Here is a 23,228-nt window from a genome sequence, read left to right on the forward strand (position 1 = left end):
TACAGGAATTCTGAAATCTCTGCATGTTTTTAAACTATCTGAGCCACAACATTCTTAAATCTGATTACATTAGAGACATTTTAATCTCCTTTTGTAAAAAATGACTAACTGCTTTTTGATGTGATGAATTTGACATTCAAGATTCGGCATTTATTCTTCTTGTCTGCAGTGTATATGAAAGAACAAGACACTAAGGGTTTAGGTGTTTTGAGGGAAGGGTAATACTATGCATTATAAGGAGTAAAATACCATCTCCTGTACATTAAAAGGACCCCATTTGGTAGCAAAACTCCTTGTGATTTCCTTATAATGTATAGCAGGGGGCACATGATGATATATAATTCCTGTTTTGTACAAATATATAATATAATGCTCATTAATAGCCTATACCACAGACTATCAAGCATAGAGACATAGGGGTAAAAGGATTTCAGGAATGCAATGTTAATCCTGCTCATCATTGAAAACATTGTAATTCATTATAGAAAAAAGTATCAGTTCATGCACATAAAATAGAACTGCAAAGCACTTCTTGTGCAGGCTGAAATACTGGACTTGCTATTACAGCTAGTTAAGAGACAAGTGTAAAGTCTTTAGGCATGTGATGGTTGTTGCCTTTTTTGGCTTATTAGTTTTTTTATTTTTTATTTTAAGAAAATATGCAAAACCGCAATAATTTCTCTATTTAAAAGAACACTTTGGAATATCAGCATATGAACTTGTTATAACTCTCGATGAAATCTGCATCTTGAGTCAATGTCACCGTCATTATCAGTTGTTTTCTCCACATTCAGCTTAATATTAGTCACAAAGGTAACTCTATACACAGACACACACATACAGACATACACACACACCTACCTACCTACCTACCTAAAACCAGTGGGGGTGTCAGGGAAGAGTGGCATGGCCAGTGAGGGAGATGGTGGAATAAACGAAAATACAAAAAAGAAAACATAAGAACGAACTTACCTGCCGCATCATGCTCTTCTGCTCCTTTCCACTGCAGGCACAGGCTCCCCTGCAGCCTATCTAGATGCTGCTCTCATGCAGCTTCAGGATTGGCCCGAGCACCCTCGGTTTGCTCTCCCACGGAGACTGGGCGTCTGCCTGCTGTCTCCAATCCAGCAACGCAGCTCGGGTTGGAGAACGCTCAGTACGCGTGTCAGTTTGGCCTTTCTAAGATGGCCGGCCAAACCAACATGCGCACTGACAACAGTGCCCACCACTCCGCCTTCATCACTGTTACACCAATGGCCCCGTCCCCAAAGAGTTGGCCTGGGAAGGAAAAATAAAATGATAATAAACACGTTTTATTTTTCCCAGTTTTAGGCTGCTGGAAGAGGTGGCGATGCTGGCTGACTAAAACTAACAATTACAAAGAAGAAAAGTCTGTAGTCCAAAAACAATAAAGACCATCTGTAGGTCTCTTTCTGCCATCTAAATGTAAAGGTTATACACCCCTCTTAAGATAAATAGAAAGCTATTGCTAAAAAGCAGCAAGAAATAGAAAATGTTTTCTGAAAATTTGGGACTCATAAGCTCAAGTACCAACCTCACTGTTCTAGAGCAAGTTTATATTTGCATTATTTATTTATTTACACCCAGCTCAGTGTTAGCCAAAAGGCTTCTCTAGCATTTTTCCTCAACAGTAAATTGAAACCATAATATGAAGATGGGAGGGGGCATTGAAGAGAAATGTCATGCAATATCATGAGTTGATTAGATCCTGTTTTGAAGAAGTCTAGTTTTTAATGTCTTATTAAAGGTGAGATTGTTCCCCAGTGATTAGTAACAAATTTGGAGCTGGGTGACAACAAAATACCTTGTTTATGGTGAAAATGCAAATTCTTGAGGAGTGTCCCCCAGTGATAGTTTCTCCACCAGAGGGACAGTATAATGGAGGACATCCTAATTGGATTCTCCTCTGGATTTAGCATTTTGTTTATAAATCAGAGGAGTTTACTCAGTTACCACCCATTTCTATTCCTTAATGTCTTGGAGGGAACTTATTCCACAGCCTGGACAAAATGTATAGGAAATACCTGATTAATTTCTCTTTTTTTTAATTCTATTGAACAGGTTTTACAACACAACAACTTGAAGCACAGTCAGAACAGTGAATTTAATGCATACACTTATGATACAAGGACAATCAGTTGGATGAATAAAACATTTCACAATGGGTGAGCAGGGAGAAAGCACACAGGTGTGATAGAGAACAACGCCACTAATCAGGGCATCGAGACAGGGGGCTCACAGTTCATGAGGTTGGGGGATGAGGACCCTACATTGCTTCATAAGTATGTCTGGAATGGTGCCCATAGGTCCAAAGGGTGAGAGGCGGGATGGCCCATTTCAGCATATTGGTCTGTCATTTCCTCACAATAAGCTGCTTCTTGTAGACCATCGTGAGACTAGCAGAACGCTCTCCTGCATCCAGAACATGGCAAGACATCGCTTAGCTAGTACAAATAGTATAGAGGCAAGGCGCCAGCAGGAAGTAAGTAACACCAAAGTATCGCCCAGCAGGAAGACCTAGCGGAATGGGGATACTTAAATGTCAAGGTTCTTGGACACTGATAGGAATATTTGAAGCCAGAATGTGGCTAGGCCCAGGCAGTGCCATAATGTTTGTATAAATGCAGCATTGATGAGGCCACATCTGCGATATTTGCTAGTATTTTCACCAAATTGTGAGATTCTTGCTGAAGGGCAGTAGTGTTGATGTAGATTTTTAAACTGTATTACTCTAAATGTTTAATTGAAAGGGGTGTTTTTAACTTTCAAATAGCAATATACCCACGTCTTATCTGGAAGCTGCTAACCTAGAGAAATTTCCCATTTGCGCCTGGCACCAGGGAGCATGCTAATCATGGAAGTTGGATATTAGTATGCAAATATGCAATACAATGCCCTATATCAGCCGAATATAAGCCTTACAGAGTCTTGTTTCAGGTGGTTTAGCAGGGAATGTGGAGACAGCTTCCTGGGCCGCTGACTGCAGTCAGAGTTAGCACCACAGTGTGAGGGAGGACTTGCCTTGGCGGATGCAAAAGGCATGCAGCTCAATAAATGTGTTGTTCACAAAGATCTCTCCCATTGTGTGCAGGCTCATCTACCAGAGTAGTCTCTTTATTGTCCTCTTGCAAGTAGAATGTAGCATAAGTGGGTTAAGGTAATGAAGATCAGGTGTCTTGTGGAAGCCAGCTCGGGGGAAGTGCTTAAATAGCAAGTGTGGGGAGGAGTGAGTTGTTTGAGCACTCGCCCGGCAATATGGTTAAGACGGAATGATTGATTGTACCGGTAGAAATAACGACGCAGCAAAAGCAGGTATGAGGCTTTTGGTAGCATATCGGGTAGTGGTAACGACTAGGGTTTAAGTAATACTTTGGAGGGATTAAGTTGAGGCGGACTACATGTGGGAAATGTGACATATGGAGTAGGAACAATAATCAACACAGCACTTGGGTAGTTTGGGAATTATTAGATCGAGGATGGAGTGGGGGAGGTCACCACGTCGAGTGAATTCTTCACAGAGCTGTTACACTAGCAATGTTTTGGGGTGAAGAAATGTTGTGCAGTTTAGTCACATCTATGAGGGGCCATATAAATAAGGAGTTATAAGTACTTTTTGGTATTTTTATATCAGTTAATATATTTATTCACGTTTGATTTTAAATATGCATTTTTGTAAAAACATCACAGGCCCAAAAATGTTTAATTAACAGTGTTTCTTTACTTCAATTTGACAGCTACCCCTGATGAAGGGCAATAAAGAAGCCCGAAACGCATTGGGATACGATGTAAACTTTAGTTGCTGATCATGAAATATATGCACCCACGTGATGTAGTAAAAGGCTCGGATGGGCATAATTGCATCATTTGAAACAAATTGGGACTTTAACCCGCCTTATCGTGAACAAAAAAGGAATATGTGTTGAATAAATTGAATAAAATTGGATGAAAGTTAAAGAAGTTTCGTAATTCTTGGCTGTGCGATTGGAAATGCAGCGTATTTACGCTTCATATGGTCACAGCATAGTATTGTCTGCCAGAGGGAGCAAGGGCAAGTATGGGTGTTTCTGGTTCAGTCCTCGTGACAGTTCCCACCAAGGTCGGCTAGTGAAACATCATCACAAGCAATTTGCACAGATTCTCCCCAGCAACGAGTGCTTATCGGCCATGGCTCTTTCCACCCTGCCAACTCCTCAACTTGATGTGGAGCCTAAAGTATCCCCCAAAACGAATGACCTCACAGATAGTGGGAGTGAGATTAATATCTGGGTGTTGAACGTCCAAAATGATGCTATCTGCATAGTGAGAACAGATCAGGGATTTACTGCCAAGACACAGCCCACAATGCGAGTGTAACTCCCACATATAACAGACCAGAGGCACTGTAGCCTGGGCAAAGATTACTGGGTATAGGTGGCACTGGCCACTTCAAATATGGGTGAATAGAGTTTATTCACATGGACCCTAGCCATAAGGACTGTGTACAGAAAGTTTATAAGCTATATGTATTTATCCAGACCGATTCTGTGGAGTACATTCTTCATCTATGACCAGCCTAGAGAATCAAGCGCTTTCTCCCCATCAAATAGAATATCAACCAATGGAAGATATGGGACAACTCTGTGAAGAATGACCATTAACGTACAGAGATTAAAGGTAGAGCATTGTGGAATGAAAACAGATTGATCTGGTAATACCAGGAATTGCATTAAGGGTTGAAGCCTTTAAGTGAGGATCTTGGTGATTATTTTATTGTCAGTGTATAGTAGTGACCGGGTTCTATAAGAATGAATCTCAGCGATGCCATTGTTGGGTTTAAGGAGGACCTTGATTGTGGCTTCCATGGTTGGATGGGGGAGGATCCCTCTAATCGTTGTCTCTTTGTACATATCAAGAAGTCTTGGGGCAAGTGTATTGATAAAAGTCAACGAGTAGACTGTTAGAAATGGGGGTCTCTAGTTGGCCGAGGTATGCACCTTTGTCCAAGTAGGGACACTTGATTCTAGTGAGGATAAGGGCACTACATACCCGTGCTCACCCCCATAGTAGCTTGGCACGAACAGACAGGCTTATTCAAAAGGAAATGCGTAAAGTATTTATACCCAAACACACAGTGATACAGTGAAAACACCACAAATGGACACCACACCAGGTTAAAAAAATATAGTATCTTTATCTAAACCAAACAAGACTAAAATAACAAAAATCCAACCTACACAATTAAAAATATTACTTTAAAAGGTTTCAGGAAACTTCGTCCATAGAGAACTATGCATGCATGATTTTACACCAAAGTACCTGTAGATGCGTCAGAATTCACAAGGGCAATCGTCCGCAGAGATGGGAAGTGCTTGAAAACACAGTGATGCGTCAATTTGTGTGTCCTTGTGAAGGCAATGCAACAGTTCTGCTGCACGCAGGAGAAGTGATGCATCGAATCCGGACTGTAGGGGAAAGTGAGGCATCGAAATCCAAGATGTTTCTCCTCAGCAGGTGATGTGTGGAAAAACGTGGTGCACAAGTATGATGCGTGACTCACCAGAGTTGATGCCTCACTTTGAGAGGCTTCACGTCATCCAGCTTCGGTGATGGGGGCTGCAAGGCTTCACGTCATCTGGCGTCAGTTCCGAGAGGCTGTCAGCTCTTTAGTGGGACTTGGCGCGGCTTCGAATCATCCAGCGAGGCTTTGCAAGGTTTCCAGATGCTTTGCAGTTGTTCTTGCAGAGATCAGCTGTAAAACCCACTTCTGAGGCCCTGTCACTGGAGAGAGGCACCTCAGGCAAGGGTAGGACTTGCAGATGGCAGAGTCTAGCAGCACCAGCAGAGTTTCAGGAAGTCTTTTGTGTCTCTGAGACTTTTTAACAGGAAGCAAGCACACACAAGCCCTTGGAGAAACTTTTGGTGGACTAGTCTTAGCTGTGGAAGACCTCTTCACGAGGCTCTGTGCCATGCAGCCTCCTTGTATAAAACTGAGATGTAGGGGTCGGTTAGGAGTGATACCATTTGACTGGAGAATGGTAGGATAGGGTGCAAGGAAGGATTTCTTTACTACTCATTCCATGCAGGAGGATATTCAAAAGCAACCACATGTCCAGGTGTGATAGGGAATCATGTACCAGTGAATTGTGTTTGGTGCTCTTGATTGGGGTGGTGCAATCCCCACGTATCCAACAAGTCATAAAGCTAAATAATATAAGTGAGTGCCACACTGTTGTGCGACGTTGGGCTGATAACTTCTGAAGATCCATCATGCACCATGGAAAAGGTGAGGTTGAAATCTCTCCTTCCTAACCCCCCCCCCCCCCGCTGTGGGCCAGTCCCGATACTTGGAGCATAAATGATAATGTTGGTAAAAAAGGTAGGATCATTGATGTTTGGGTCGTAGATGTAAACTAATAGGCGTTCCCATATAGTGTGCCAGCTAGTACCATCAGCCTGCCCGCCGAGTACGTGATTTGTTCTATTAGAGAATAATTAACCGTTTTTGAATCAGAGTGACCACCCCTCTAGAGTAAGTAGAATATGAGTAAAATAGCAATGTGCGCCCTAGGGGGAGGCAAAAATTGGAGTTCCCAGGGGTGAGCACTGAGTCTCCTGAATCATGGCAACATCTGTTTTATTATGATTCAGGTATGCCAACACCTGCCTAGCTTTACAGGAGCTATCAATTCCAAGTCAGAAAAGTAACCAAGTGGAGATTTGATATAGAAGATCTATTTGCATTAATGTGTGGACTGTACCCCTCAAAGGCCAGCTAACAGTGTGAATTGTAGAATATGTATCTGAGTATCCATGATTGACTGTAAACAAAAAGGAGACCATGACAACCAACAGCAGCACACCACCCCTTACCTCCCATCCCTGCAAACCCCAAACATCGGTGAATGTCCCCTGCACAATAGACAAGAACGAAATAAGAGGAAAAAAAGAAACCAACTGATCAGAAAAACATAGGGTCCAAGGACAATAAATGCATTCAAAGCTGAGGACGACGCCCAGAGAATACTGCATTGCCCTGAGCAAGTCATTAGAATAATCATTGTCACTGTACATGTGCAGCCGATGCTGATGATTCATTTTCAGAGGAGAAACCCTCCAGGGGCACTAGTGCAGGGCACCACACTGCACAGAGGATTTGATACTGGGCTGTAGTGATGTGAGTAAGCTGCAAGTGGAGACCTGGGAGTGTCATACCTTCAGAAAGACATGGGTAGAGCATCATGTGGCGAGAGGCTAGTGGGACATGATCATGGGAATCATCAAGTAAACAGATGGGGAAGCAGTTAATCATTGTTGCTGACGGTGGAGGCACGGTGCTGCCCCCCTGCCATGGGAGGAAGTAGGAATGTAAGGACCAGAGGACCCTGCCTTGTCTAAAGAGATGTGATAGTTAATAAATTCAAGAGAAGGTGGCAGGTTGTATAAAAGAGTGAGTTTTACCTCTGCAGTCAACGCAGTGCTTGGCCCGGAAAAGCATGGAGTATTTTGCTGGCTGCGATATGTAGATCTTTTTCAACTCTTGAAAGGAATGGTGGGCCAGCTACATCGCAGTTGTGAAGTCCATATAAAAGGATATTTTTGATCTCTTATATTTGAGATCACGGTTGTCCCTCTATGGCTGCAATATCAGGTTCCCAGCTCTGTAATTAAGTGCAAGTGTAAAATTGTAAACAACAATGAAAACTACAGAAAATGTGTTTCAGGTAAAATAGTGTCCAGGGGGGTTACCACAAATATCTGTTGCGGTGGGACCTGTCTTCCAGGTCCTCATTTTTAGCTTTAATGCCTTTATGCTCTGAAATAAGGTTGGACTGTGATATGGGGGCTGGCATTATCGTGGAGGATCAAATCAATGAGACTTGTGAGGTGAAGTCCGGCATTGAGGATGAGGCACGCAGTTGGGGTGATTCATCAGTGCCAAAGAGCTGAGAAAAGGAGACCCACATCATTGCTGAGGCTGCATTGATGCAGGATGTGAGGGCCTACGCAGAGTAAGCATCACGCAGCAGCGGTTCTGAAGGCATTGTGGGCTGCAGAGATGATGCAGGTCTTTGCAACTGTTCCAATTGACGCAGCAGTGCAGATGCACCTGTTCTGCTTGGAATTGTGATACGCAGCAGTGGGGATGTTGGGTCTGCTGGATTCACAGAGGCCGGCAGAGCACCTTAAGCCCACTTCCAAGGGTCCTGGACTGTGGGTAGCACCACTTTGCTGGTTTGAGTGGTGGATGGCAGAGTCCAGGTGCAGAAGCAATGTTTTTGGAATCCAGTTGTGTCCCTGAGGCTTTAGATCAGAAGGCTAGCAAACTATCCCCAGGAGTCACTCTGGGTCCTGGGATCAAGAGATGTAGTTCCAGTCCTTCTCACCCAGGCAAGAGGGCAGCAGGTCCATGCAGCAGGTCCTCAGAGCAGCAGTCCAGCAGAGTGGCAGTCCTTTCAGCTGCACAGCAGTCCTTCTTCCTGGCAGAGTATCCACAGATCCAGAAGTGTACTGAAGTGATCATCTCTGAGGTCCAGTGTATATATAGACCCAGTGGCACCTTTAAAGTGGGAGAAGCTTCTAGAGGCAGGCCTTTGAAGTGTACAGATGCCCTCCCTTCCCTGGCTCCAGACTAACTATAGGGGGGTATGCAGTAATTTGTGTGGAGGCAGGGCACAGTCTCTTCAAGTGCGATTGTGGTTCTTTCCAGCTCCTCCCTTCTATCCTGCCAGTGATGGCCCATCCAAGCATACCTAAGCTCCCCATAGTGTGTGGCTGTTTAGGAGAAATGCGCAAAGCCAACTGTCACCTCACCCAGTCATGTGACCTAGCGACAGGCTGCAGGCTCAAATGGCTAAGGCAGAAACATGTTAACTTTCTAAAAGTGGCATTTTCAAAATTGTTATTTAAAATCCAACTTCACCATAAGTTAGGCTTTTTCATTACAGTTTCAGAGACACCGAACATGAACTGCTTACCTGATCCCCTTTGGAAATTACACTTATACAATATAATAAGGTAACTCCAATGTTATCCTATGTTAGAGGTAGGCCTTGGAATAGCAAAAACGACTTTAAGAGTTGTATTACTACCTGGACATGTATATACTTAAGAGTACATGTCCTAATTGTTTTTTAAGACATTGCATCCTGCCCTCTGGGCTGTCCATGGTCTACCCTAGGGGTGACTTATATGTATTAAAGTGGAATGATTGGGCATGGCAAAAGGTTTATTTTGCCAGGTCAAAATGGCTCTTTACACTGCACACACAGCCTGCAATGGCAGGTCTGAAACATGTTTAAAGGTCTACTTAAGTGGATGGCACAATAGGGTCTTGCAAGTCAATTACATATACCAATTGGGTATAAGGCAATCTAACCATGTTTTAAGCCAGAGCACAAGCACTCTTGCATTGGTTAGCAGTGGTAAAGTGTGCAGAGTCCTAAGGACAGCAAAAACAAATTCAGACGAATAGGAGTTCTGAAGGCAAAATGTTAGGGTGAACCATGCTAATGTCGGGGTCACAGCGGTTGCCGTTCCCCCGACATCCTGTAAACACACACAACACTGCCGGGAGACTCACTTCCGGTTGGAAGATGAGCCCCGGTCTAGTTCTTGCAGACCACTGAAGCACTTCCGGGGGAAACGCTTTTAGCCCGCGCTTCCCACCGGCTCTGTGCTTCAGATTTCGCCAGAGGCTCACGTCGAGTGGGAGTATTCCAGTTACCCACCGTTGTGTGAGCACCAGTCTACAGTTGCTGAACGCGTTGGAGCGTTACCTTGTGTTCCGGGTTACCGCGCTGTAGCGGTAACACCTGCGGTTTCCTGTACACCGCGCTGGAGCGCATATCTTGTTATAGCTTTTGAGTTTTAGTTTACCGCGCTGGAGCGCGTATATTGTTTCGTCTTCGCTACCGCACTGGAGCGCCAATCACTTTGTTTCGTCTCACCGCGCTGGAGCGCTGACCTTGTGTATTTTGGTTTCCGCACTGGAAACACCAACAGGCTTGTTTTCTTTTTCCAACAGCGCAGAAGCGCCACCTCTTACGTTATAGGGAGTCAGAACCTTGCGCAATCCTTCTTCTATAGTGACTAGCGCAGGAGCGAGTCATCCATCAGTTCCTCGAACCTTCACAAGGGGGTCCATGCTGGGGAACGCCCCTGGAGTATTCAATCCGTCTTGAGCAAGTTGAAGGCCTGGAGCTGCAGACACACCGGTGAGTCCTGGCAGGATAACGCTTGTGTGTGTTTTAGGGAAGGCTTGATAAGGGGCGGAAGCAGGGGATCTTACTTAATTTCATTCTTGTTCTGTTTTCCAGTTGCCCCGGGGATATCCTGCGCAGCACCTTCCACGCATTCCCACCTCATTCCCGTTTTCTGGCTCCTTTCCTTGCGCCCATCTCATCCCTGTTGGGTCCTGATCCCGGGAGAGGTCAGGTGGGGGCAGGGACGGGTGTTCCTGTCGTCTCTGCGGAATCACTTCGCAAGTAAAGTAAGTCTTGTGGGGTACCCGACAGCTAAGGATACCAGGTCTAACACCCATCAAGCAGTAGGAGGACAGATCCACCAGGTAATATAGTATAACGACCATCTCCCCATCCCGGCTAGGCCATTGTAAAGTGTGTGATCCGGCAGCAGGCTGCAGCCTCCAGTGCCGGTGGGCCCTGCTGAACCCCCACCAGACAGTAGAGAACTGCCTGCTCGATCATGGTGCAAGGCCCTGGCAGACCCCTGCCACAAACCCCAACCAGCCCGCTTGCTGAATGCAGGCCCACAGTAGTCAAAAAGAGCCAGTGCAGTAACAGTGGGGGGGCTGCTATAAGGTGAGCAGGTCAGCTGTGCAGTAGCAGGAGACTGCCTGACAGCCCTGATCCAGCTGAGCAGAGCGGCATGATGTGCATGGCCCAGTCGTGGCACGGTCAGGGCAAGCGCGAAGTCTAGCCAACTGGTTAGAGACAGAAGTTCCAGGAGCTCCCTATGCATCTCTACTGATATGTAGAACATGTAGCAAATTTAAAGGCTTCAATGGGACATGTACCATGTCTGTCTTGGCTGAAAAATGGCAAGCCATGTTTCCTTCACACGGTGCATGACACAGAGGATTTTAGAAGCAAACCTTTATCGTACAGGAAGTTATGTGCTCTAGAGTAAAGGCCTATAATAATCTTACTACTGCATCATGACATACCAAAATGTTTAGCACCAACATGTACATCCTTATTTAAAAGCCAGGTAGCTTTAGATTGATGACAGTTAAAAGTTTTTTTAGGGCTGAGGGTGGACCTGTTGGAACGGATTTGAGATACCACAGGGGATAATTTGAGATTTTTGTTAAGATTCGGGTTAAGGCTTTCAGAGATGCTAGGTTTTATTTGACATAACGTCTCATTGGAAAGATGCCCTACTAGCTAAATACCCAGAAAATTAGACAGAAGGCGCAAATGAAGTGTTATTTTCTTAACATGAAGCTCCTTCATCCACATATCAACGGAGATGTTGTAGTTATTGTTGATCAGTAACAACATTTTCAATGTAGAATTGTTAACCATTAAGAATGGGATAGCCATCCACTATTCGAGCGCACGGAGTGTGCTATATGGTAAACTATGTGGTCCACGTATGATTTAGGATCCGTAGGTGGTATCCATACCCAATGTTACTGTTAGATCTGGGGGTCTCTAGTTGGCAGAGGTAAGGACCTTAGACCAAATAGGGACCCTTGCTTCTAGTCAGGGTACAGGGACACACACGGTAGATAACCCCTGCTCACCCTCTAGGTAGCTTGGCTCGAGCAGTCAGGCTTATCCCCAAGGCAATGTGTAAAGTATTTGCACGTAATCACCACAATGACCCCCCCAAGTACACCACAAACTTAGACCGCACAGGTGAGTATATCAAAAATATAACTTTATCTAACTTTAGCAGGGAAAATCAATTTATCATAGCATTGCACAGTGATCGTTTTCTGGGGATTGGTAGGATCATGAAAAGGATAGTCCTTAGTCTCTCGTATGAATTCCACAGAGAATATGTTCGTAGGCTCTTAGTTCTTAAGACACGTTATTCAGTGGTGCCCCTGCGCTTGCAACTGTAGTGCTCCTCTCCGGCTGTTCCTTCGATGGTAACCAGGTGATTATACCTTGCGCGGCAGTCCCCGAGCCCCCCACACGCTATGCGGGATGATCGGGACTTGCGAAGGATGCTACTACAGTTAGCCGGGTTCCCTCTCCCTCTACAGACTCACCAGGATGGGGCCCGGGGTGCAAGGACTCGGCTCGTTGGAAGGTTTCTTCGGTGCAGGGCTCCTGCAACTCGCTAGCGCTGGCCAATCCGGTCGCGGCTCCCTCGTCGAGCCCCCAGTGATGTTGACAGATGTCCCCGGGCAACAACCAATCGCAGCGCAGCTCCTCCGGCCAAGCCTCCACTAACCACCAATCGGGTCGCGGCCTTCTCGCTTCTTCCTCCGCGGCTTTGCGGAGCGAGTTGGTCGAAACGCCGCCGGGCTTCACAGCGGCTCAGAAGGCACCCACGATCTTGTAGGCTGGCAGGAATGCACGTGCCGATGAGCACGCCGATCTCCTCTCCACGGCAGCCCGGTTTCAGGCAGGACTCGGTGCGGTGCTCTCAAGCAAAGCGGAGAGCAGCCAGCACAGTTCACGGGCAGAACAGAGTCTTGTAGTCGCGGCAACCTTGATGTCCCGGGTTGCCAAACAGGAGGCCAGTTCTTCTCAGGCCCTTGGAGATTCAGAGTTTGAAGACACAGCACACAGCAAAGTCTTGTTTTTAGGTCAAGCAGGCAGGGTCACAGCACACAGCAAAGTCCCTTCTCCTCCTCAGCTTCAGTTGTACAGCAAGACAGGTCAGCCCTTAGAGCACACAGCAAGGCAATCTTCCTTCAGTCCTTCAGCGGTCCGTCTTTCAGCAGAGGTTCCTCTTGATTGTAGAATCTAAAAATCTGTTGTCAGGGGTCTTGTACTTATACCCCTAAAAGTCTTTGAAGTCTTTGTGCAAGTGGGTCCTGAGCCCGGTCTGATCCAGTTCTGGGTGTTGCTGGAGCACTTTGTTTTCCTGGCTTCTGCTTTCTTTTCAGAGTGAGGGGAAGAGTCGTCAGCCGCCCAGCAGGAGGTGGAGCCAGCAGTGTGGCAGGCAGGCACAGCCCTATTCATTCCCAGGTGCTATCTCCTCCCTCCACTCTACTTGCAAATGTCGCCATTCAGCAAAGGGCTGACTCAGCCAACCTCCTGGGGGATCCCCAGCCCCTGTCACTCTCAAACCAGACAGTCAATCCACAAGCATGCCCAGGCACACAGAAGGGTCAGACAAGAGAACAGCTACTCTCTAAAAAGTACTATTCTCCAACTCAGGATTTAAAAACAACCTCCCCTAAAAGACGTGTTATTAAATGCTGAGCCCAGGGATATCAAACACTCATGTCTTATCTTGCTCCTATGAGAAGATAGGCTGATAGCCAGTGGCACCAGCCTCCCCCATGTTCGCCTATGGAGCAAGATAACCTTGCAGCAGTGAACACACAAAATGGCCGTTGTTCACTACCAGAACATGTTACCTGCACTAGTACATGCTCTACCTTTTTCATACACTGCACCCTGCCCAGGGGGGTACCTTGGGCCTTCCATAGGGATGACTGACGTGTATAAAAAGGGAAGGGTTAGGCCCGGCCAGTGTGGACACTGGCCCGGAGGACATGGCAGTCTGGGGACTGCAGGCAGGCCTGCGGCGGCAGGCCTGAGACACCATTTTAGGGCTACACAGGTGGGTGGCGCAATCAGCGCTGCAGACCCACTAATAGCATCTGTCATCACCAGCCCTGGCACACACAGTGCACTTTACTAGGGACTTCATGGTGATACAGATATGCCAATCAGGTATAGCCAATCAATATGATATTTTACACAGGGAGCACTTACACTCTGGCACTGATTAGCAGTGGCAGAGTGTCCAAAGCTTCTAAACCAGCAAAAACGAAATCCAGCACAGCATCAAAAATCCAGGTAGTAGAGGCAAAAGATAGGGGAAAAACCCACGCCAAGGATGTCAGGTCTAACAGTTACAAATAATGTTCCTTCAATCGGTGATTGGTGTCTATTTAATTATACCCATGGTACACACCTAATTAGTGTGCATGTTACTTGGACCTGACTAAAAAAATAAGCAAATAAATGTACGATAGATCATTCTTGCTAAAGGATACACCTGGAGCAAGAATGTGTTTATATATATTTTTATGATTAAAGTTGAAGTACCGGGGATTTTAGGACCCCAGCGGTGCCAGGGATAGCACCCTATGACTTCGGGTTATCCTGTTGCTGTAGTATTAAAAAAGACGCTCTCATGGTAATGTAACAAAGAACTTGGCAAAAGAAGCTGAAATATGAAAAAGACATCTTTATTAGACATTAAATGAGTGAGACTACGTCGCACAGAAGCCTTAGCAACTGAATGAGGCAGTCTGCAGAACAAAAACCAGTCTTCTGTTTTATACAGAATATTACGCTCTGGGCAACACCGCCCTTCTCTTGCAGTTGGTCATTCACATATTTTACTTCAAAGAACAAGCAGAGTCATGATTACAATCCCACATTTCAGTTCAGCCAGCCCGCAATTATTTACCCAGCGAGGCTCAGATCCCTCATCAGATATCGATAGGCCCCAATAAACATGAGCATCTCCTGTTTGGGAAACAAGCCATAAAGCAGGAACAGTCAGGTGTGAAAGAGATTAGCTGGAGGCTCGTGTTTAATGTAAAGGCTTTATGGTGTGTCAAGCCCTGATGCTAATCACAGGTGGCCAGAGGACGGGGAACTCGTGAGACCGGACTGACCTGGGGCAGCAGAGCCAAGCTGCCCAGGTCATAGAGAAGTCAAAGGAAGGCACATGTGCTCTAAAGGCTCGTATTTGCTTCATAATATGTAGCCTTTGAGGGCAACCATAAGATGGCCACCGTTCTAAGATGGAACCCACGTAGTGATGTATAATATCGTATACATAGTGCATTTATAGCTAAAACGTTACACGAAGCACTTGTACATACCGCATTGACCATTCGCTGTTCGCTAATACCGGGATAGACAGGGGTAGGGCCCTGCCTCCTACGCGGTCCCAAATTTTTAAAGTACCACAGACCCTCCTTTTGCCCTTACATAGGCAATAACTATACTCTCATCAATCCGAGTCTAGGTCAATATTCATGAAGTCATGGAGATGTTGCTGTAGCATGATCCTATTACTTAGCTCGTTTTCTGATACATGTTTCCTTACACATGTAGTAGCACAAAGGCCACATATGGCGGGACAAAATAAGGAATACCTCTGTCTGTAGTAGGCGGCATAAGATTACACACCCAATAATTAGTGATGTTCACTACTAACTAATGTTGATGCAGAAGCTGTACAAAAGAATTGCTTACGAATTCTAATCTTTTAACCTGCCCATGTTCAGGATAGGGTGAAAAGAGTACAAAGAAGCAGTGGTAGGAAAAGACATAGGTTGGGAAGTGGGTGCAGAAGTCAATTGAGTAGAGAAAAACGATCCCACCCATAAATGACAATGTCATGCTTGAAAAGACACTAGAAAACACGTTATTAAGAAGATATAAACAACGGGAGAAAGTAGTAACCACTATTGCAAATTAAATATTAGTTTTTCACAACCCTAAGCAAAAAGCAAATCCCAAAATTATCTAGTAACATTTTTTAGGGCTCCTATGCAATTCAGTGATTTGTTTTGTATGTTCAGGTGAAACAGTGGTGACCCTCATCAATGCTCTAAGGTGAAAAGGGGGTACTCTTTCCACAGAAAATGGACTTTATTCTGCTTATACTAAACAGAATAGTACTTTAAAACAATGCCAGCAAAACAATCTGTCTCCTTAACACCTACTCTATACAATCACACGGAAACCTCTTGTGAAACCACCTATGCCCAGAGTCCGTTCAAAAAGCCTCTCTGGCAGGCTTCTATTGTCCATCAAATCTTCTTCTGTTGTTTTCTTTTGCATGGGCCTCTTCATTCAAGCCTTTCATGAGAAAAAACTGCTTAGTTGGAGTGCCCTCCTGGCAAACACCCACAGCTCACTCGAGAGTCTCAAATTCTCAAGGCAGTGCACCTGTATCTTTCCTCTGCGGCAGACACTACAATAATATGCTCTTCATTGGTCATGGGCACAAATCATCTTGTGCAGACCCGGGACCATTCTCAGGATCCAACACTCATCATTCGGTGTCAGAGGACGCTCAGGCTGTTCTTCCATGGGCCCTAGAATTAGTGCCTTTTGTCAATCTTGGATTCGCCGGTGCACTGCACTTCCATTGGAGCAAAGGGAAAAGAGGGGGGTGTGTGGCCAAAAACTCAGGCCAAGGGGCTCAAAGGACTGCACACTGTCAGAGGTTACCAGCACATGACAGGCGCTCTTGTGCACTGAAATTCTGGTTCTGTGGCAAAACCAGCTCCTCCTTCTTTTCTGATGTTGAACGCCTTCTGATGAAGCAAGTGCGATGCTTTAAACAGTTCATTGTATAACAAGGGGACTGCAAACAGGTGGCCTGCGGTCTTTCAAAGGAGTGGCCACACGCCATGGGACAATTTTGGTCTAGAATACACTGTCATTCTCAAAAAGCAATACAAATATAAAGGCAGTAGGTAAAACAGCGTCTCTAATCTTTTCAATTGGGTTTCCGTGTGAGAGCCTCCATCATCTAAGGGTAGATAACTACACGAGAATTCTATCTACATGGATGTCTTCACATATGGTGGCATTGTGTAATGGGGCAAACACATTTTTTTTCCTCTCAATGATTACATCTAGGTGTTCCTAAATTTCTTATCTAGAACATCTCAATAGAGAAATCACACGGTACAGATTATCATGGGCATGTAGAAACCTTTCACATCAGGTGCACTATGCAATACACAGGCTAATAGTCAAATATGCAAACAAAAGACAAGAACTAGAGGGTCCTGATATTTGCATGATTAGAACACATCTGATCCCACCAAAAATTAGAGCTTCAGGAACAAAAGGGTAAAAACCACATTAAAAATAGACATTGAAAATTTGTCATGTTCAAAAAGTAAACACAAGATATCTCCCTTTGAGATGGAAAACTTGTCTTACTATAATATTGAGTCAGTTAGCCAGTCTATCGCTACTCTGACAGTCAGGCTGAAAAACATTGAAGCAGGCCTAAGGAAAATTCTTGGAAACCAGTCTGGTCATGCAAAAGGGAATTGTACCTAATATGGGGGTCCCTGGTACATCACTGTAGTCTGGAAGTGTGTACCTGAACAATACACCTACAATAATAAATGGGCTGACTGGTGAAAGGAATACGGAAAAGGGAATTGGAACTAGGACACATCTAAAATCCCCAAACACTAAGCATAATGCGACATTGGGCAGGGAAGAAACAAAAGCAATAAAAAATAAAAATCTATAGGAAGGACAAGTATTTACTTGGGTGATAGTCAGGCATGTGACGCTACACCAAGAGTACGGGTGATACACAAAAGGCAAAAGTTACACAAATTTTAACTCTACTGCTGGCGACTACACCATATACGGTACTCCTAGGTAATATTCCAGTTCCTTCTTCAGGGAAAAATGAAAACCTGGTTTTCTTTTAAGGAACAAGAGCCATATGCTACTTAGGAAGCAAAACATCATTAACTAATGTAATATAGAAATTAGGCCACCTTGAGTCACAGATCTATAATTTCATCCTTAGGTCCAATCAAGGATACATAAATGTAGGGCTGCCTGTTCCTTAAGGGAAGGGGGCAGTAACGTGACTAACTGCAGGTGACACACTTTGATCCTGTATATCTCTTTTTTCCTTCACTACCCCATTATAGCCAAATAGACATGCACTGGTGAAGTGTTGTCTCTCATGTTCACAGCATGAAATATCATTATCTGTGGAATTTAGTAACCAGAACAAGTTCAACCAACTGTTACGTAGCGATGGGCATCGTCATGACCATCCCCTCACAACACAGGTAAACTTGTAATAGTATCAAAAGCAGCAACAAAAACAACAAAAACATGCAAAAAATAATAAAAACGCACAAAACGTCAAGCCATCAGATATACTTGCTGTATATCAAGCACAAAAAGCATAGACAAAACAATAGCATATGTAATAAGCGGTGACACACAAACACCATGTCATGTACTTTATGCACTGTAAAACTGCAGCCCAAAACCCAATATTTGGGCCTGTTTAATTTGTCAGGTTTAAAATCCTTACCCTCCTTTTTGACAGTAGATCACCAGGCAATGGAAATCTGCTGTCAAATATAACTTTACTGTCTCTCTTCTAACATACAGGACCAGCAAGAACAATTCATGATAGAACCAAATACACAAAAATAAATTTCCATTACTTAACTGTTACCCTCTTGTCAGTCCTTGCAACATCCAGCCACTTTAGTTTTTACCTTTCTAAAAAATAAAAATCGTTACACTGACACTCCATATTAATTTGGCACCTACAATTTCCACTGTGAAAAATAAGTCTTAATTGTCAATTCGTTCACACTTAGCATGTAGCCTTAAAACATTTTAGAATCTTATTTTCTGTCTATGACTTAATGCAACACTTCGTTTTCTGTTAAATAAGAGCTAATAGCAGGCATCATTCTATTTTTTTTTTTTTGTTTTTTTTTAGAGCGAGACACAAATGTATCCGTTCTATAAAGCATTCAACATGATGTTTGGGCTTTCAAAGAAACCCCTTTGCTATATTTTCCCTTTGGAATTAAGTTCTTTAGTTTTAGTGATGTTGTTATGGAGAAACCAGAAACCCCACCTTTAGAGGCCCGTGTAGCAAGGTCATTCTGCATTCCACAGAGGCAAGGCCCTAATTTAAAAGGTCATAAATGTCAACTCCATTGTTTACGGGAAAACTAAAGATAGCATCTCAGCAGCGTGACCGAGCCAGCCTCTGCAGCTCTCCCAGCCCCCAGCTTCTGCCACTCTGAATTTGTCAAAGCCAGAAGGCCTTCCTAATTCCTCCTAACTTGCAATAATTCACTCTATTTTGAAAAATAATTTCTCCTTTTTAGGCGCTAAAAAATTATCCCTATTCCCAGATTATTAAACTACATGTACTGTGAATAATTCACAAAACTTGATAACGCACATACCTATTTTTTAGAATAAATGCTTGTTGCAATCCTATGCAATGGTACACATTTCATCAACTTTAAATTAATGAACTTCTCAGTAGGCCCAGCTGAAGTTAGAACCTTCAACCCTGATATTAAAACAAGCCGTTGTACTGGCATATTAACTCATTGAATCATAAGAAGGCACAACCTGTAAATATATATCAAACCTAAATGTATGTATTTACTGAAGCCTGAGACACTTTAAAAAGTACTCTGAATAAAAGAAAATGCAGTTAAAACAGCGCTTTTACCCAAATTCGACTTTGATTTTTTTAGGCATTAAAAAATGAGTATCCTACAATTTTCTTGCATAATATGCATTACCAGAATGTCCATTACATAACCCATGAGTCAGGCATTGGAAATAATAACTTATACTTTATAAAAATGAGCTTGTTTGCGCCTGCGCCAAGGGAAAATTGTACACACGAATGCTTGCCATTTTAGTGATGCAACACAACTCAAATCAAATTTTAATGCTAGGAGGCCATAGTATGAGTATTAAGCTTTATAAATATCAAAAAACGATTTTGAAAAGCACTTATTTTTTTAAAATAATTTTTCCATGATTAATAATTTTCTTTTAAAAAAATCCCAATTATTCGTTTTTGTGATAATTCCATGTATAAAAAACAAGCTGCATCCCTTGCCTATCATTTTGGACACATTTAACTCACAAGCCTAAGCGTATAAGCCCAATTTGAAACGCGTCACATTTTTGCGCCACTTTCATTTAAAAGGACGGTTATGCAAAATTCCACCCGTGTTTAACTGGGAAAGTGCTGGCTGAATGAACATTCCTATCAAATATACTGCAGCTGAAAAGTTTGCCTGTGAACATCTAATACAATGCATCTAAGGAAAATGCTGTAAATTTATTTACTTTTGCAAAAATAGATAATTTCGTTTTTGGGGCCTTATTTATATCTATTGAATGTGGTTCTAATTTTATCCTTGAAGCATTTAACGGCAGTTTTGTATATGTGCACAATTGCTCATTCTATAAATTAAAGAGCGCCATATAGCTATTTTAGCACATCACATTGTTCATTTCTGGATTTTTCCTAAGTTTCTACTTAACATTAATTAACCAACATTTTGCTTAACAGACTGAAAACATCAGAAGACCCACAAACACATATTGAGCTCATTTCAGACATAAACGGAAAGGGGGTCAAACAGACAATACAGCGCGCTTTAGCCATTTTTCATGTATAGCGCCGTCGCAATTTACTTACGGAAGTTGCACTAATGAGAAAACCACATAGACATTTAAACACACAGTTGACTTACAAATCAATACGCATGACAGAAAGAAAGAACAGCTCACAGACTATACTTGAACCAAACCATTTGCAAATACTAGTTGTAAGTCATATTTACAAGAAACGCTTCTCAATAGTATTCCAAAAGGCTGCATAAACAGCCCAACAGACAGATGTATGTCCAAGAAGTAGTGAGTGCGCTCAATTCACTAGCTTTGCCTAGCAGAACACCACACAAAATCATTCTGCATATCTTTATTCATGAAACTGCGCAGAACGAAGGATCCTTGTTTTGTATTATGTCATATTTTAATTCCATGGGGATACAAAATCACCAAGGAAGAAATATGTTTTCAAATCTAACCGATTTTAACTATGGTACCTTCCAAAAAAGCAACACATTTTTCCATGTGAGCTTAAAAACAGGCATGCCAAAAATACTGTGGAAAACGCAAGTATTATAATCTAAACCAAATGGAGAAATATCTCCTCATTACCTGCCTACACAAATTGCAATTCGCATATCCAAACCTATACAAACCAAAAGTTGGCCAACACAAATTTCTACATTTCAAACTTGCTAAGATCAGGCATCTTATAGCTCACTAATCTAACTTCAAACTTCAAGGGGTTATCTCTATCAATACACTCGCAAATATACGAGACCCTTGGCTATGGTAATTGCAATGACCAAATTAAAAACCAAGAAACCAACCGCTCGGCTTTGGTAATTGCGATAACCAAATCAAAGACCCAAAGAACCAAAGGAGTGGGAGCGACCCACTTATACTTAACTCTTACTTTTATTAATCAAAAGGTTATCCAAATTCTAACTGTCAAGTTCTTCATAACAAAACGTCTTCTATAATACTCACGCCAAAAAGGGTTCTAATTGGGAGTGACATCTTTTGGAGAGTCAAAGTCAGAAAGATCAGAGATATACTGGGCTGCAGAGACAAATAATCCCCCAGAACCTCGGTACCTGCTTAGTGGATTTCTGTCCTGTTCTCCCCAGTAGATTTCTGTCCTCTGACAAGATCGCTCCTCCAGATAGTCACTTGTATTGATGCCCCACATTGGGCGACAACTGAAGTACCGGGGATTTTAGGACCCCAGCGGTGCCAGGGATAGCACCCTATGACTTCGGGTTATCCTGTTGCTGTAGTATTATAAAAGACGCTCTCATGGTAATGTAACAAAGAACTTGGCAAAAGAAGCTAAAATATGAAAAAGACATCTTTATTAGACATTAAACGAGTGAGACTACGTCGCACAGAAGCCTTAGCAACTGAATGAGGCAGTCTGCAGAACAAAAACCAGTCTTCTGTTTTATACAGAATATTACGCTCTGGGCAACACCGCCCTTCTCTTGCAGTTGGTCATTCACTTATTTTACTTCAAAGAACAAGCAGAGTCATGATTACAATCCCACATTTCAGTTCAGCCAGCCCGCAATTATTTACCCAGCGAGGCTCAGATCCCTCATCAGATATCGATAGGCCCCAATAAACATGAGCATCTCCTGTTTGGGAAACAAGCCATAAAGCAGGAACAGTCAGGTGTGAAAGAGATTAGCTGGAGGCTCGTGTTTAATGTAAAGGCTTTATGGTGTGTCAAGCCCTGATGCTAATCACAGGTGGCCAGAGGATGGGGAACTCGTGATACCGGACTGACCTGGGGCAGCAGAGCCAAGCTGCCCAGGTCATAGAGAAGTCAAAGGAAGGCACATGTGCTCTAAAGGCTCGTATTTGCTTCATAATATGTAGCCTATGTGAGGGCAACCATAAGATGGCCACCGTTCTAAGATGGAACCCACGTAGTGATGTATAATATCGTATACATAGTGCATTTATAGCTAAAACGTTACACGAAGCACTTGTACATACCGCATTGACCATTCGCGGTTCGCTAATACCGGGATAGACAGGGGTAGGGCCCTGTCTCCTACGCGGTCCCAAATTTTTAAAGTACCACGAAGTATTTCTAAATCCGTATCTTTGTCACACGATTCTGTGGTAGCATTTTATTGTGGTATAGAGAGAACAGTGAATCAATGGTAATATTACTAATAAGGGTGAGTTGGATTGCAATAATGGAAGTAATCATTAAGAATGAACAGTCACCAGCAAGAGAATTAAGTCATTTGTATAATTAAATAATTATTAATCAATGGCTGACGGAAGGATTTCTTTGCGTACCATACGGTAAACTATGTTACTGGACCCAGAACGCCTTATCTCAAATGAAAATGCATTCCTGTTTTGTGAACTTTTATTTAATTTACTTCCTTGTGTATTATATTTTCATGTTGCATTTAGTACGGGACACTGAGAACTTTGTCTTTGCTATGTCTTGGATACGATATCAAAACTAAATTTGACACACCGAAATGAAAACTTTCTATATAACTGAGTTTTCTCCAAATCAATGCAACAAAATTAACTGTGATTGGCTGAGGTTTAAAGTATATTTTTTTCATTCCTAAATGACTAGCTTGGCTGAACTTGAAGACTTCATACAGGTCACGGATGCAGGCCTCCAGAGGCAGGTGCAGGATGGAGACTTTACTGGACTGACTGAGATCATGGGGCATCTGCTGGCTGTGAGAGACCGACAGACAGCCACTGATGGGCTATTCCAGCCTCTGAAGGAAACCATTGCGTTGTTACAGACATATGGACAACAGCTGCCTGAACAAGTGTACAACCAACTGGAGGCGAGTACATGTACATACCACACACTCTCATCATACAGTGTCCTTGGTAGCCCTCTCACCC

The 23,228-nt window shown here is 43.4% G+C and overlaps 1 protein-coding gene across 1 annotated transcript in view; it reads left to right on the plus strand.

Annotated features, from left to right (window-relative positions):
- DNAH11 (dynein axonemal heavy chain 11) overlaps positions 1-23,228 on the plus strand; it is a 3,007,685-nt gene that overhangs the window by 880,086 nt on the left and 2,104,371 nt on the right. Inside the window, exon 18 of the mRNA XM_085631597.1 lies at positions 22,945-23,167. Within this exon, the coding sequence (XP_085487723.1) occupies positions 22,945-23,167 (223 nt within the window). The remainder of the gene's footprint in view (positions 1-22,944; positions 23,168-23,228) is intronic.

Source organism: Triturus cristatus, chromosome 10 (assembly GCF_964204655.1).
Source record: "Triturus cristatus chromosome 10, aTriCri1.1, whole genome shotgun sequence".
NCBI classification, from domain to species: domain Eukaryota; kingdom Metazoa; phylum Chordata; class Amphibia; order Caudata; family Salamandridae; genus Triturus; species Triturus cristatus.